At 38.3% G+C, this 17438-nt stretch overlaps 1 protein-coding gene across 1 annotated transcript in view; it reads left to right on the top strand.

Annotated features, from left to right (window-relative positions):
• LOC126979444 (cAMP-dependent protein kinase type II regulatory subunit) overlaps positions 1–17438 on the top strand; it is a 57806-nt gene that overhangs the window by 24566 nt on the left and 15802 nt on the right. Inside the window, exon 4 of the mRNA XM_050828753.1 lies at positions 1608–1820. Within this exon, the coding sequence (XP_050684710.1) occupies positions 1608–1820 (213 nt within the window). The remainder of the gene's footprint in view (positions 1–1607; positions 1821–17438) is intronic.

Raw genomic sequence — 17438 nt, 5'->3', positions numbered from 1 at the left:
GAATCATTGAGAGAAAAATTTAAAGAAATTAACATGTAATGTATGTTCATAGGCACATAAGTGAATTTGCCAGAAACTGTCATAACCATAATGTTAACACCAGGGACAGACATAAACTTATGATGCCTACTACTCGGCTAAGTCGAGTTAGTAAGTCTTTTGTGGGGCGATGTATATGTTTTTACAACAAGATCCCAGAAAATGTTCAAAACAAAAGTATAACGTTATTCAAAAGAATTGTTAAAAACCGTTTGTGTGGTAAAGGTTACTATAACATAAATGACTTTCTTAATGATACCACAGATTCAAATTCAAATATTTTTATTCAAAATAGGATTTAAAATCACTTATTGAACGTCAAAATCTACCAGCCATTCAAAAGAGACTGCCTCAGACCTGAGAAGAATGGGCGCAAGAAACTCAGCGGGCTTTTTTTTTTAAATATAAAATATGGATTACAATGTAATATCGTACAATAAACATTTATAATTAAAGAGCCTGAGGGTGTTCGCTTTATTCCCAGTCCGTGGTGTCATTAAGAAAATCGTTTATGCTATAATAACCTTTCCCACACAAACGTTTTTTAACAATTCTTTTAAATTTCGTAACACATTTGTTTTGTACATTTTCTGGGATCATATTGTAGAAGCATATACATCGTCCAACAAAAGACTTACTAACTCGACCCAACCGAGTAGTAGGCATAACAAGTTTATGTTTGTTCCTCGTATTAACATTATGAATGTCACAGTTTCTAGAAAATTCCTCAATGTGCTTATGAACATACAAAACATTATCAAAAATGTATTGAGAAGCAACAGTCAAAATGTTTATTTCTTTAAATTTTTCTCTTAATGATTCTTTAGGACCTAGGTTATAAATCGCGCGAATAGCCCTCTTCTGCAGCACAAAGATAGTATTAATATCGGCCGCACTGCCCCATAACAATATACCATAGGACATAATACTATGAAAATAACTAAAGTATACTAATCTCGCCGTGTCTATGTTAGTAAATTTTGCCCATTCTTCTCAGGTCTGAGGCATTCATTTTGGAATGGGTGGTGGTAGTTTTTGACTTTCAATAAGTGATGTCACATCCTATTTTGAATAAAAATATTTGAATTTGAATATTCGAATTTATTACTGCTTCACGGCAGAAATAGACACCGTAATCAAACTAGTATTATGTCGAATCTTTAATTAAACTAACTTTCGTTCAAGCGCTGACCAACTACGCTCTTTAATTCAAGATCAGATAAGATAAGCCGTATAAAATGAGACATAAGGTAGTTCAAAACAGAGCGATTACAAGCTGTTTTTATATCAGCCCATTCTGTAGAACTCGCTAGCCCCACTACTCCCAGAAACCTGAGAGGATTTAATGAAGCTTCTTCATTTTTTGGGCGAAGTTTGACTGGAGTATGGTGCAACAGTGAACGACCTTCTTTATCCGAATGTGAAGTGTTCCTTTCCTGTTATTCCTGATACGTAATGTGTAAATCGTCGAAATCTAGCCGGAATCCTGTGTAAAGAAGCCTCCCACTGGTAATGTTATAACTTCCGACGAGCCAGATAATTATATTATCCTTGATGTATTTGTACAGGTGGTGCATACATACGAGGGATCAGGCTCTTTTGGCGAACTGGCACTGATGTACAACATGCCGCGCGCTGCCTCAGTCCGCGCGCAGACTCCCGGCGCGCTCTGGGCCATGGACCGTCACACCTTCCGCCGCATACTGCTCAAGAGCGCCTTCAAGAAGCGCAAGCTCTATGAGGAGCTGCTCGACAAAGTGCCCATGCTGAAGGCTCTGCAGGTATGTACTTTACGCCATTATTGCAGGGAAGTAAAATTGGCACCGGAATGAAGACCTGCCAATCTCGTTACGTTGTCGCAGTTTTTGGAGTTTATGTGAGTTTACTCCTTAAGAATCGATTTTCGTATAAGGCGCCCGGTATGAGAAAAATATGGAGAGTAAAACCTACTCATCAAATGGGATAGTAACGTTTTGGTGGGCATAATTTCTCGCGCACCTTTCACTTTTCACTTGTGTGTGTGTGTGTATATACTTGTGTGTAGCCAGCATACACAGTATCCTGCGTGATAGCTTACGCATGTAATATAATATACCTAGTAGGGTGTGCCAAATTGTAACTTCCTTGAAGGACCTTTTAAAATTGGATTTTTGAATTCTGCTTTTAACAGGAGGACATATTTTGAGATTTAAGGATTTATTTGATTTTTTTAATTAATACGCTTTTATTAGCTTCTGCTGTATGTCTGTTTGTAACCGACTCCATTGGACTTGATTTAGTTTAGTACCTGTTCAAAGACAATCGTTCTTGAGGAGTAAACTCCAGTCGTGCGTCGGAGCTGGCACACACACTTTTTTTTTTCCAATAGTTTTAGCGGTTTCACCATGATTGTGATATAAAAATATTTTTTTGTAATTGCATGTTTTTTCGTATTTATACAAAAACTCGAATCGTCGTCGACCGAGTGCTCTGTGAACGGCTGAATCACTTGGTGTTGCGTAGAGACGTCGCTTTATTGTGCGTCTTCTACCGCATTTATCGCGGGGAGTGTTCCGAAGAACTGTATCACCTGATTCCTGCCGCCGAATTCCACCTTCGCACGACACGCCACAAATTAGAATATCACCCCCACCATCTCGATGTGTGGCGGTCCTCCACTCTGCGCTTTTCAAGGAGCTTTCTTCCACGTACTACAAAGCTGTGGAATTAGCTTCCTTGTGCGGTGTTTCCGGGAGGATACGACATGAGTACCTTCAAAAAAAACGCGTACACCTTCCTTAAAGGCTGGCATCGCTGCAGTGATTCCTTTGGTATTGCAAGATAATGTAGGCGGCGGTGATCACTTAACTCCAGGTGACCCGTACGCTCGTTTGTCCTCCTTTTTCCATGAAAAAAAAAAGAATTAACGGTATGGTTATGCTTTGCATATGACGTCATAATTTTAATGACGAGTTTGGGTCAATTTATAAATTAACATTTTCGCAAAGTTTCCACAAAAAAAATGCATATTATACTGTAAATGTGTACCAAACTGATGAAACTGCTTTGGCAAGTGAATAATAATCGCATTGATCACTATTTTTCGATATTTTTTATTTAGCTTTTTATTGCTTTATTTTAATTAGTGTTTAATTGTTTTTGTCCTTTATGTAAGTGGTACTATGTTATTTAATAAGTTACAATAATACTCTTTATATTATTATTCAAAACAAAAGAGCTTTTTCTGAATTTATTTCCGATTCAGTCGTGTAAAGTGGGTGGCTATAAAGTCTTTCTTATAGACCTTAGCTAAGGTATAGTGGCACACTGCTGTCGTTATAATAGTAGAGGATCCGGCTCAGCCTCGACCTTAACTGAACACCCAACCAGGTGAAAGTTTTTTTATACAATGAAATATATTTAAACAACACATGTTGCGAATGGGTTCGCTGAAATATCCTGTCAAGCTTAGATTAAGGATTGGTCTCCGCTGCGCTCCCAACTAGATACCGCAGGCGTAGTCGCAAACTGCGGCAACTAATACTACGCCCAAGTGGGCGTACTCGAGCCAGTCTCGAACAATGTGTGACGTTGACGTGCCAAAAAATTGCTGTATTATGTTTGACTTAAAAGACCTGCTGAACAAAAAAAAATCACACTCCCACAAAACAACTGTAAATGGACTTGTGCTATGATATGACCAACAGGAGTATAATGTAGTTTAAAGCGATAAGGTAGGTCCGGTGTCGATGTGTGTGCTGCTTGCATTTAGTTGAGCGAGTATGTGGGTGACCCCCCCACGAGGATCGATAGACGTGTCCGTCAAACGAGACACGCTAGGATATTATTTTGCGTTATAATATCGCCGGCGGGTCGTAACAAATTATTACTTACATTCTAGGTACTGAAAATGTTTAATTTGGAAGAAACATCTAAACGGGAATAGATAAATTTTTGCTCAAGCAAAAAATACGATGTTCAATATTTGATTGTTATATTATCTATGGTAGAATCCAAGACTCTCTAAGTAGATAATATTTACTTTTGTAGTTTCGCTAGATTCGCGTCGAGGCTATATATGGAATCCAGGCACCGTGCCAATAACCCCAGCTATTGTTACTTTACTGGAATGCTACAACGACTCGTGTTTTTAACGCCTTTAATAATTACGAATGGTTGTTACATATTACTCGGTATAAGTATGCTACAGTTATTTTTATACAAATATTTGCGTCTTATCTAAACAATATCGTTCCATTCGGAGATATGGCAGTGCAGTTTTCAAATAACATTTTTGCTCCAACACATACTACTCCTTTGTACAGAATGCCGGCTAGATTATGGGTACCACGACGGTGCCTATTTCTGCTTGCTTAATGCTTACACATTACTGTGTTTCCGTCTGAAGGGCGCCGTAGCTAGCGAAATTACTGGGCAAATGAGACTTAGCATCTTATATCTCAAGGTGACGAGCGTAGTTGTAGTGCCGCTTTTGGTCTTTCAAAAATCCTGATCGGCACAGCATTGTAATGGGCAGGGCGTATCAATTACCATCAGCTTAACGTCCTGCTTGTCTAGTCCCTTATTTTCATTAAAAAAACATTGGTTTTTTATGAAAGAGAAGGAGAAACGAGCAAACATAGGGGTCACCTCATGGTATGTGATCACTGCAGCTCATACTCTCTTGCAACAGAGAAATCACAGGATAGTTGCCGACACATTCGAACCAAACCGGGGCACCATCCCTTTCTAACTATTGCGCAACTAACGCTAGAACGTTAACAAAAAAAAATACTCCGGGAGTGGCGGCAGAAGTGAAAACTTGAACATTGACTTTGCATTTTTGAATATTTTGGAATGGTTAGGGAATAATTTCGCACGCATTGCTTTATTTATTAAAGTACCTACTAGCATTTATGTGGATAAATACAATATTCATTAATTGCGCTATCCTACACAAAAATGACAATTTAATTTTATTTTATTTTATTTTGGCATCAAACAGTCACAAAATTACAATTTTAATGTTAGATGTGATACTGCAGGGCATGGATATTTTTATACCAAGCTCTGTAGTACCGATCGGTGGCAGATCATAGCCCTGGTTCGATGCGTCAGTTAAAGCAGCATCTGACTGCAAAAAACAGGCGTATCGAACTTGGGTTGCGGCGCTGGGCACAAAGGATCCGAACTGCAAAGTTCTTAAGAGGAAATATAACCGTGCCTCCAGATTTTTTAAGCGGCAAATCGCCCGTGCGAAGTCTAAGCACGTCGTCAAAATCGTCGAGCAGCTTTCCAGTTATCCGACCGGAACACGCAAGTTCTGGTCGTTGTCGAAAGCTGCTCTTGGTAACTTCAACCAGCCGTCCATGCCGCCGTTGCACATGAGGAATGACACCCTGGCCCATACGGCAAAAGAGAAAGCCTAGCTCCTGTGCGCTCTTTTCGCCTCCAACTCGACTCTTGACGACAACGGAAAAACACCGCCGACCATCCCGCGGTGTCAGAGCTCTATGCCTGAAGTACAGTTCAGACAGAAAACTGTTAGGCGAGCTCGGTTTTCGTTGGACGTCAGGAAGTCGAACGGGCCGGATGGCATTTTTCCAATCGTGATAAGAACGTGTGCCCCTGAGTTGACGCCGGTGCTAACGCGTTTATTCCGGCACTCTTATTCCAAAGGCGTAGTCCCTGACTCATGGAAGTCAGCCCTTGTCCATCCGATCCAAAAAAAAAGGAGACAGTTCGGATCCAGTGAACTACAGGCCTATTGCTATCACCTCCTTGCTCTCTAAAGTCATGGAGAGCATAATTAGCCGCCAGCTTTTAGTATACCTACAGGGTCACCAGTTGATCAACGACCGACAGTACGGCTTTCGCCATGGACGGTCGGCAGGTGATCTTCTGGTATACCTAACACATAGATGGGCGGCGGCTATTGAAAGCAAGCGGGAAGGCCTGGCAGTTAGCCTGGATATAACGAAGGCCTTTGATCGTGTATGGCACAAGGCGCTCCTCTCAACACTTCCATCATTTGGTCTTCCCGAGAGCTTGTGCAAGTGGACCTCCAGCTTCCTCACTGGGCGTAGCATACAGGTCGTTGTCAAAGGATATTGCTCGAACCCGAAGCCCGTGAATGCTGGAGTGCCCCAAGGCTGTGTGCTATCTCCTTCGCTGTTTCTTCTGCATATCAATGATATGTTGGACACCTCCAACATACATTGCTATGCGGACGACAGCACTGGTGATGCCGTATACACGGGCCATGCAGGTCTCTCTCGGGAAATCGCCGACCAGTGCCGGGAGAAACTTGTGTCTTCTATCGAGTCCTCTCTCGAGAAGTTCGCGGAATGGGGTAAATTGAACCTTGTCCAATTTAACCCCCAGAAGACTCAAGTTTGCGAGTTTACCACTAAAAAAACCCCATTTGTCGTATCACCGCTCTTCGAGAACACTTCTCTTAAAGCCGCGCCTAGTATCGGAATACTGGCCATCTGGAGGGCAAAGCCAAATTGGCTTCGAAGAAGCTGGGCGTCATCAATAGAGCACGGCAATACTTCAAGCCGGCCCACATTCTAGCGCTCTACAAAGCGCAGGTCCGGCCACACATGGAGTATTGCTGTCATCTCTGGTCTGGCGCACCCCAGTATCTGCTCGATCCATTTGACCGCGTGCAACGTAGAGCAGCTCGAATTGTCGGGGACTCAGTGCTCTGTGAACGGCTCGATCTCTTGGCGTTGCGTAGAGACGTCGCTTCATTGTGTGTCTTCTACCGCATTTATCACGGGGAGTGTTCCGAAGAGCTGTTTAACCTGATTCCTGCCGCCGAATACCACCTTTGCACGACACGTCACAAGTTAGGATTTCATCCCCACCATCTGGATGTGTGGCGGTCCTCCACAGTGCGGTTTTCAAGGAGCTTTCTCCCTCGTACTACAAAGCTTTGGAATGAGCTTCCTTGTGCGGTGTTTCCGGGACGATACGACATGGGTACCTTCAAAAAAAGCGCGTAAACCTTCCTTAAAGGCAACGCTCTTGTGATTCCTCTGGTGTTGCAAGAGAATGTGGGCGGCGGTGATCACTTAACACCAGGTGACCCGTACGCTCGTTTGTCCTCCTATTCCATAAAAAAAAAAGATAATTACTAAAAAGAAGACTTATAGTGCCGAAAATTACAATGTTAAATTAAATACCTAGTGCTAAACATAAACATATAGAGTTAACATTTACAACAAACGCGTACAATACAATTACTTAACTATATTTTATTAATTAACTAACAATTTCTATATTTTATTCTCTATTCGTAACAAGATTACATAAGTTTGAGAATTAATTTCTTTCTAAATTCTTTATAAGGTAACCCAAAAACATCCATATCAGAAAGAAATTTAACACTTCATAACTATTACAATTATTTTACATTAAAAAATTTACATACATACATAAAATCACACCTCTTTCCCGTAGGGGTAGGCAGAGACCACTTCTTTCCACTTGCTACGATCCTTACATACTTCTTTCGCTTCGTCCACTTTCATTATTCCTTTCATACATGCTCTCCGGTTTAGGGTACTCTTGACCTGGCCTTTTTCAAGACGTCCCTGATTTGATCTTGAAACGTCCGCCTAGGTCAACCCCTTCCAACATTTTCATTCACACTGGCGTTATACACTTTCTTCGTCAATCGTTCTTCATTCATTCTCTCGACATGTCCAAACCATCTCACCATACCTTTCTCAATTTTTGTCACAACATCTTCTTTCAGACCACAACGTTTCCTTATCTCACTATTTCTTATCCTGTCACTCAGTTTAACTCCTATCATACTTCTCAACGCTCTCATCTCAACTGCATTTATTCTGCTTTCATGTTTCTCCTGCCATACCCAACTTTCACTTCCGTACATGAGTGTTGGAACCAATACCCCCTCATGCACAGCCAAGCGAGCCTTATTAGACACCTTCTGACTGTTCATAAAGGAGTGCAAAGCTCCATTCACCATGTTTCCTGCATTCACTCTTCTTTCAATATCACTCTCATACTTTCCATCTCTTGTAAATTTAGAACCCAGATACACAAACTCATTCACCTGTTCAATTTTTTCATCTCCAATCACGATATTGCAGTCTGTCACTACCTCATCTCTTTCAAACACCATCACTTTCGTCTTCTTTACATTCATCTTCATTCCCTTTCTACCAAAAGCTCCATTCATAGCAGTTACCATCTCTTGCAACTCCTCGGCTGAAGATGCAAGTCAGCATAGAGAAAACATTTGACGAGTAACTCATTCATTCTCAACCCACTGTCATTCTCTTCTAAACCTGTCAAGCAATTATTCATGAACAGATTAAACAGCCACGGTGACGCTACACTCATCACTCTGAGACATAACATGTTGTCTCTGTCAAGCCCACTAATATCACTATTAAAAATTATAAAAAATATTGCAAGCATTACTATTAGAAACATTGATACTTCTTTACACATCTATTGGTCCACCTTAGAGTTTAGGTTTCGATGGCCCTACCTAAATATGATTGCTAGATTGAACAAAAACTATTGATGCAGTTTTCGATCGTATTGTTTTAAAATTTAATTCAGAATACCACATGACATGGAGCTACGCCTAACAAGTCGGGTATGCGCCTTGATGAAGGCAGTTGAATTTTGAATAAAAAACATGTTTTATCAAATAAAGGTTTAATTTAATAACGCGTGTTGCATCCATGGGTATCTACGACAGCTCTCATAAGATTAGGCAACATATTATCAACCGCTCTATGAAATTTTAAGGGATCATCTCCTATTCCTCTTCTATGGCAAGTTTTCAACTCCTGCATCGTCTGGGCAACGGGCTGACGAGCCCTAACACGTCTTTTTAGCTCGTCCCACTCACCACTGAGCTCAATCGGGTTCATGTCTGGGCTTCTGGCTGGCCAGTCCATAACTGTGATGTTCACATCCCGAAGATATTCCCTGACGATGCGGGCCGTATGGGCTCTTGCATTATCATGCATAAAAAGGAAATTTGCGCCCACATAGTCCGCGTATGGCATCACGTGAGGTTCTAAGCACTCACGAATGTACCTTTCAGCATTTAATGTTGGCAGCCGTGGTCCCGTAACAACCTCAAGTTGAGTTTTGCCGCTCGTGGATATACCGCCCCAGCCAGTCCATGAGCCACCGCCATAAGCAACCCTCTCTTCTAAGCAGCATTGTGCAAAACGCTCACCCTTACGTCGGTAGACGTTCTTCCTTCCATCATTGCCATGTAATGCAATTTTAGACTCATCAGAAAAGAGTACACGGCTCCAATGCTGCTGAGTCCAATTTAAATGAAGGCGCGCTGTTCGATAGGCTCGCGTTAGTTTGGGACCATTAGCTGGCTTGTGTGGTACCATATCGCGTTCTTTTAACCTTCGCCGAAAAGTTCGAGCGCTCACAGATATTCCGTGGAAGTCGCGAAGATGGTTTTGTATCTCAATGGAGGTAAGGTGTCGATTTCTCAAGCTGGTCGTCACGATGAATCGATCCTGCCTTTCAGTTGTGACCCGAGATCATGGCCTTCCTTGGCGACGAACAAAGCCGCCAGTATCTAGGTACCTCTGATAAACATTTCGGACCGCAGATCGACTTAAATTAAGCACTCACATTTGTTTGGCTGTGTCCGGCCTGGATAACTGCCACAGCTGGGCCGGTGACTTCAGGCAAAGTGTCTATAGATTATTGATATATATATTAATGTTTGTTGCAAAACCAAAGATTATATTGTTATTACTTATATTTTTTTAAGAGAGTTTGGTCAGCAATATGGAAGAATATGTTATTAGTCTCGTGCCAGATTTTGGTGACTCATCATTTCCTGAGGATGCCTCATGTAGAGGCGAAACACGTGTCGAATCGTTTGAATGACAAATATTAGCGCAATTAACACTAAAGAAAACTCAAAACATTTGGATATGTTATTTGTATATAAATGAATAACGTATTGCCCAGTTAATGTTCTACGGGTGCGGTTGGAGCTTTGATCTAGATTCATGCGTTTATTTATATAATTTTGCATATTTAGCCTTGATACTCACTAGTGCCACAGATGGGACTGTAATAACATAATATTGATAGTAAATGGTAATCTAATATTATTGTTTCCAGCTCATATCAGTTCAAATACCTACTGTCTGTATTTTATGGGTGTGTAGCATCACTATAAAAAAGTAACAAATTGTTTAGATTTTCAAGAGCGACATCTCAAGTCAATTTCCTAATATGCAAATATTGGGGTTGAGCAGGTTATCAAGTGTAAAGTAGATCCTGTAGATGAAGCCACAACCTGACAGTTGAACAAAGACATAATATTTATGAAGCTTACGTCACACGAACGGTTGGCTCAGTGGAAGAGCGCTCCCACGGAACGCGAGTGGTCGCAGATTCGTAATTAATCCCAGAAGTAAGGATTTCTCAAAATTTTACAAAAAATAAATAAATTGTGTAGCATACTTGATAGTGAAACTGTCAAGGGACTTTCGTGTGCTTTTTGGGCGGCGGTGGTCGCTAAACGTCAGCTAAACCACATGTCTTTTTGTCCTCTTATTCGCTGAAAACGTGAGAAACCCAAACACACCCAGTAGGAGTCATTTTTTGACAGTTAGTGGGCTAGCTGGCTTCCACAGCGGCGCCTTTTTATACCGTGAACCAGTAATAAAAATAATAATATTGACACACAACTTAACTAACTTACTTTTAACAAAAATTATCTTGCCCCAAACTAGGCATAGCCTGTACTATGCGTACAAGACAACGATATATTTAATACACACTTCAGTATACATAAATACATATAAATATATGTACAAGAATTATTGTATTTCGATTTGAAGGGCGTCGTGGTAGTAAAATTACCAAATCACTGGGCTAATTGTACTTAACATCGTTTGTCTCAAAGTAACAAGCTCAATTCGTCTTTTTCGTCTCAAGAAATATTTGAAAATACTTGGAAAATCCACCTACCGCTACCAGCTATGACTAAAATCAAAGAGACTTAGATTATTTATACGTCTAGATAGACTATATGACAGCTGTGAAAACATCGTAAAAAATTTAATTTAGAATTAATCTCTATTTTGAGCAATTCACGGACACTAAACTAATATTCCTGGCCTGTTTCTATCGGTTGTCTAACAACAAGAGACTCTATCTAAATGTATAAATTAGGAGATACGAAATTATTTCATCAAAATCTAACACGCGCTCCAGTCTTTTCTACATAGGCACCATAGTACCTACGCTAAAAATCAGCAGTAGGATTAAATCGAGCAATTCATGGGAATGTTTTGATTGTAGTATTTGCACACATTTATATGTTTCAATACAATTACAAAACATCGTACCATAAATTTATAGAACGAGATAAGCAACCACAATTTACCGCCTTCGCATTTCGTCAGTTTTTTTTAATAATTTGTTTATAGCGTCACGGCATAAAATATGTATAATAACGGCTACGCTGCGAACGCGATTGACGCAATGAAAACGTGTTTACGTGAAACTGTTATAGCTTATGGTCCCTTTAGATATATGCCTTGATGAATACTGAAATCAGCGATACTGCCGGGCTTGTTTGTAAAGGATGGGCCATCTAATGTTTTAAATTTGAATCGGCTATACAAAAACTTGTATTGTTTTATTGGATAGGTTGAATTTTGTCATTTAAGAATGCAAGACAATATCATTCATATGACCAAGACGACTGGCAGGTAGTACCCCATCCGATCAACCCAATTTTTCAGTACATTTTCGATTGCTTCTGCTTGAATCACTTCAATGGCACCTTCAATTTCACGTTTCAACGCTTCAATTGTCTCTGGATGGTTTGTGTAACATTTATCGTTGATGGTTCCCCACAGAAAATAATCCAAAGGGCTCAAATCACAGCTCCGAGCTGCTTTTCAAAATATAATATAATATACTACCCATTCGAAAAAGTAAAGTAAGTTTTTAATATTTCCCAATTTTGTTCGAGCATATAGCGTCCTACTTTGCTAATGTCAAACATAAAACTAACTTCCTGTCAAAAAATGAATGTTATTCTACATTTTAAAGTAAAAGTAATCGGTTATTCAAATTTAAAACCCTTTATTTCCATTTATGAAGTAGACGCAAGCGATGTGTGATTTTTATGCAAATATCGCATCCAGCGTATTCGCGGCACGCTGGTTCACTATCACTGTTCCTACGCGACTGTAGGTAATAACTGAGTGTTTTTTTCACCCACTGCTTAAGATCTATTTCTATATTATATTTGTAACCAGCGACAAAAAGAAATATATCGTGTGCGTTGCCATCGGATGACATTAAAAAAATCCTTCCTTTAACTTCCTCCATATTTTCATGTACTTGCTATATACATTTTGCTGTCATTGTCCATAAAACACTTCTTTTAGGTCCTTCTTTGTTAGGTCTGAGCCAGGCTTAGAACGGAAGAAGTATATATCATACTAGCTGACCCGACAGACGTTGTTCTATACATATTAAATGAAATACTGTTTTTTATGAATTTGTCAATAAAATATTCTCATAACATGAATAATTATTTCGTAAAATATGCTGTTGTTATATTGAAATTGTTTCACAGCAGAACTGTCAAACCGTGCGTCAATATAGAAAATATGTCCATACAAAACAAATATCGGAAATTAAAAATAATTATGGGTCCCAGATCGAAATGAAAACTATAGGTATATCCTATCTCTCAAGTTGGACTTAACTGCACTCCATGAAGTAATCCCCACTAAAATCCGTTCATTAGTTTAGGAGTTCTCTGGAAACAAACATCAGGACATTGGATTTTTATATATTAAGATTTAAAATCTTTATATATAAAATTGTAAAAGTGATATAGCTGCGGGCACCCAGCGACGTAATAAATTCAGATAATAACATTCCCGACGCGTCGCTGGGATTGATAAGACAAGTCTTAGCGGCGAGTTCAATATAAATGGATCGATGTTTCTGTCCCACAAGTCCTGATGAGCTCTTCACAATCCACAAGGATCGTATTTGATTACGTGCTTTAATAATACAATAGAATTCAGGGTAAATTGTTAATTTATCAATATATATATTTAACTTCATTAGATTAGTAGCGTTTACGATTATTAAAACACTGAAGACGATGTCTGCACCAATAATTTACCACCGTACCGTATAAATCATTTTGTATACAACACATCAGTCATTAAGAACTGTTGTATTCATCGGAAATCAAATTCTAAATAGTTGCTGAGATGTCGGATCATATTTTTTAATTCGGAAACTTAGCGTAAAACCAGAAAACCATTTTTTTAAGTTTATTATAGGTACCAGTGGGAGGCTCCTTTTCCTGTGAAGCCGGCTAGATTATGGCTACCACAACGGCGCCTATTTCTGCCGTAAGGCAGTAATGTGTAAACATTACTGTGTTTCGGTCTGAAGGGCGCCGTAGCTAGTGAAATTATTGGGCAAATGAGACTTAACATCTTATGTCTCAAGGTGACGAGCGCAATTGTAGTGCCGCTCAGAATTTTTGGGTTTTTCAGGAATCCTGAGCGGCACTGCATTGTAATAGGTAAAGCGTATCAATTACCATCAGCTGAACGTTCTACTCGTCTCATCCCTTATTTTAATTAAAAACAAAGAAAGTTCGGTAGTTAATATTGTAGCGGCCGCAGCTAATACTTAATTAAAAGGTATACAATATATTTATTTGTTCGCAAGTTTTTTTTTCATAATACAAATTATACAGGAAAATCTATGCACTCTCTGTTTCCTTATTACTGCCATAACAAAGGCTGCACATAACTCGTTCAAAGGTCCTGCGTTACTTAACGTTAGTGTATAGATATTACCTTCTTCTGCAAGGACCCGTATAGTGGATACTTTATTCAACTATGATATTAAAATTCCATCAGCATAAAGCGAACGGAAACTTATTCGACGTGGTGTTCAGCGTGTGTTCAGTTTTGAAGGTGAAACTATAATTAGTTGGAACATAGTTTGTGGTACGACGGAGCAGTTCTCTATATTATGATGTGTATCTTTGACACAAGTATTTCGTAATGTTTGCGGCTACAATTCCTACATATCTTTATGAAGAATTATAATTTGTTTATTAGCGTCGTCAATGTTAACAAGATATACACGACAGCGAAATTACCACTTGTGGCTTTTGGTGTTGCCGAAGCGACCTATTTTTGCCTGAACTGCCTTCATCTACAGTCTTGTTCTGCACACTTCGTTCAATGGTTTCTGGTCGGCTTGTGCATGTTTTTGCATATGGTGGCTGAGTTTGAAGCTATTTTCGTTGTAAGGTTTTTATGAGCTCATTAACTTGTGGGCGAAGTTTATCAGATATTATCAAATTAATCTCACGCGTGTATACCAATTCTCGCCTCGATAGCTAACACTCTCTTCTGGTTTCGATTGGATTCCTTGATGATCCTTACTCGTCAGGGTATCGTCTCCTTAACAAATTTACTGGACTTGCTCCAGCAACGCAAGTTATATAAATTTAAGCTTCATATTAAGGAAATTTTAATGAGGAAAGCGTATTATAAAGTTCAGGAATCTATAGATGATACATATGTATGGATACTGTGAAAACTAAAGGGAGGATAAACTGGTTCTTCTCAGAACAAGGCCTCCTCCAGTAGTCTCTTGAACCGATGGCATCAAAATTTAGTTTCATAAGCGTACAAATTTTACTTAAATGAATAAAGAAATATCATTTTTATTTCAACGAAGTGTGAAGTGGCTTACTTTAGAGAGTTTTTAGAAATGTGTTTCCGGCACCTGAGGTGAGGCTGTCCTTGAAAGTCCTTAAGGCGTATTTTTTCGGGAATATTGTGGTCGCTAGCTAATTACACGAACTAGTCGTTCTGATTTATAATTGTCTTTAATAGTTGCAAAATGTCGCTGACTAGAAGAGAAGTATAAATCTAAAACTAGTTCTTTTTTAAAATAAAATTAATCATGCTCATACCATGGCCAGTAGAATGACTCAAGAATTGTTAATCAATATAATACCTTGAAAATTACAGTGTTAGATCGTTGAGTCACACAGCGGTTGCTCTTGTGTTTTTGTTTCAAGATACAATCAAGTCACATGTTTGAATTATGAAAGTAATGTGATCGTTTTATGGCTCTTTGATCGTTAAGTTACTTTACGTTTGAGTAGTTACGGACGTACATATAACTCCTATTTGAATGAAATATTTAAGCTGCAAAAAAGAATATTAAAAAACTTTTGCCTAACAAAAATTATAGTGACTATTCCGCAACCGAACTTTAAACATTGCAAAATTTTACCGGTGCAGGTACTGCTGATATATTAAATTTTAAAAGAAAACTTTTTCCTACTAAACTAAATACTGGGATAAAGTGTTACATCCTATATGCACGCGTGCCGTCACTCGGGGCCGCTTATGCGCTCCTCAATAGATAAGGCGAACGCACGAATGCTTACCTAGTTCCTCGCCTAATTAATGAATTATCCACTGATGTACGTAACTGTATGAATCCTCGTAATATTAAGAAAAAACTGAAATCATACTTTTTAAGTCACTTAAAATAAATATATACACAATTTATTTAACTGGCGCTAATGTTCTGTAGTTAACGTACCTAGATTTAACTCTTTGTTTGCATATATGACAAACCCGTGTGGTTTTCTGATGCTAGCTTTAAGTATTTTCTTTCTTAAATTTAATATAAATAAATAAATAAAAAAATGTCTAAGCTAGTCGGTGAATTTTATTCAAATCCAAATAGTTTATTTCTCAAAATAGGATAACTGATCTCTTTTTAAAGTCACAAGAAAATATATATATATATATATATAATTGAATATACTGCTTAAGAATTAAAATAATGCAGAACTTAAAATTATTTACATTGCTTCAATCCCATGCACTTTTATCTATTAAATAATCTTTAATTGTATATTAAGCTTTTTCAATAGTTTCTGTTTAACAAATATTTTAATCTTTTTAATTGTAGTTTTCAATTTCTTCAGGGATTTTATTATAAAAAGGGACAAAATGTCCCCTAGATGATTTGTCTATTTTAGTTAGTCTTGTGTGAATCAGAGTAAAATTATGTTTATTTCTAGTGTTACAGCTGTTATGAATGTGACTGTTTTTTTTAAACAGTATACATTTTTATGCAACAAATATTATTTTTCAAATATGTATTGACATGGTACTGGTAATATTTTGATCTCCTTAAATTTATCTCCCAGTTAATATCAACTAGATTGTACATTGCTCGAAAAGCTCTTTTCTGCAGCACAAATGTTTAAATATTAGCAACGTAATATACCGTTGTAAGTAAGTACCAGTAAGTAACACAGTAATATGGAAATAACTAATATATACGACACGTGCTGTGTCTTCGTTTGTGAGCTGGCGAATTTTCCTTACGCCAAATGCTGCAGAACCAAGTTTATTCGTCAAGCCAGCTATATGTGGGCGCCATTGAAGTTTCACGTTTAAAGTAATGGCTAAAAAAACTGGTGTCTGCAACTTAGTTTTATGCCTCAAGAAATATTAAAAAATTACGTATAATTACTTGCCTATATCCATTTCATTCCTTATCCATTAACTTAAGTGTGTGTCCTCAAAGGAACATTGTCTCAATAAAACACTTTTAAAGAATTAACACGCGTGTAATTGGAACTGTTTGATATTGATAAAAAATGTTTTATTCAAATGTGTAACACTCGCGTTAATCAAAGAAACATTGTCTGAATTTGTAATTAAAATGATATAGAACGGGGGACATTATCCGCGTGTACTTCGTTGCTTGAAAGTGTGTTTTGACGGCCGGTTATCCACCTTATATTTCCGGAACCGATAGCGATGTTTTTAAAGCAACGGTTTTTTGTTTTGGTGTTTTGAGAGGACAATTATTGTCCCCACAAACACTGGATCATTTCACATCTCATGTTTAGTTTTAATCATTTCAATGTTTTAATTATTTAAATTTTATCAATGTGTTTAGATATTTAGTTTTTATTATTTCTTTTCTATTTTATCATCGGCCATATTTTTAGAAGCTCTATCAAGAATTAACACGTTTTTGAACTTGTTGCGCAACCTATCCTTACAAAAAACACAGTGAACTGCCTAGTAAAATCATAACCCAATCTTCAGCGAAGTTTTATCCTCCGCACCTATTGACTACTTGTTCGAATCGATTCTGTATTTAATCAATAATGTTTCTGATATCCTTCTGAGGCAGTTGATCCCAGTGAAATCTGAGCTGGTCTTTCAGCTGCTGGCCCGTTGGCCACGGCTGATTTCAAATATTTTCCTTCTGCAGACATTTTTATGCATCGATGTGAAATTAGGTCCTATTTTTTGTGGAATAGAAAATAGAACAGC

This window comes from Leptidea sinapis, chromosome 3 (assembly GCF_905404315.1).
Source record: "Leptidea sinapis chromosome 3, ilLepSina1.1, whole genome shotgun sequence".
Classification (NCBI taxonomy): domain Eukaryota; kingdom Metazoa; phylum Arthropoda; class Insecta; order Lepidoptera; family Pieridae; genus Leptidea; species Leptidea sinapis.
The sequence above is the reverse complement of the archived record's forward strand: the minus strand, read 5'-3'. Positions and strand labels throughout refer to the sequence as shown.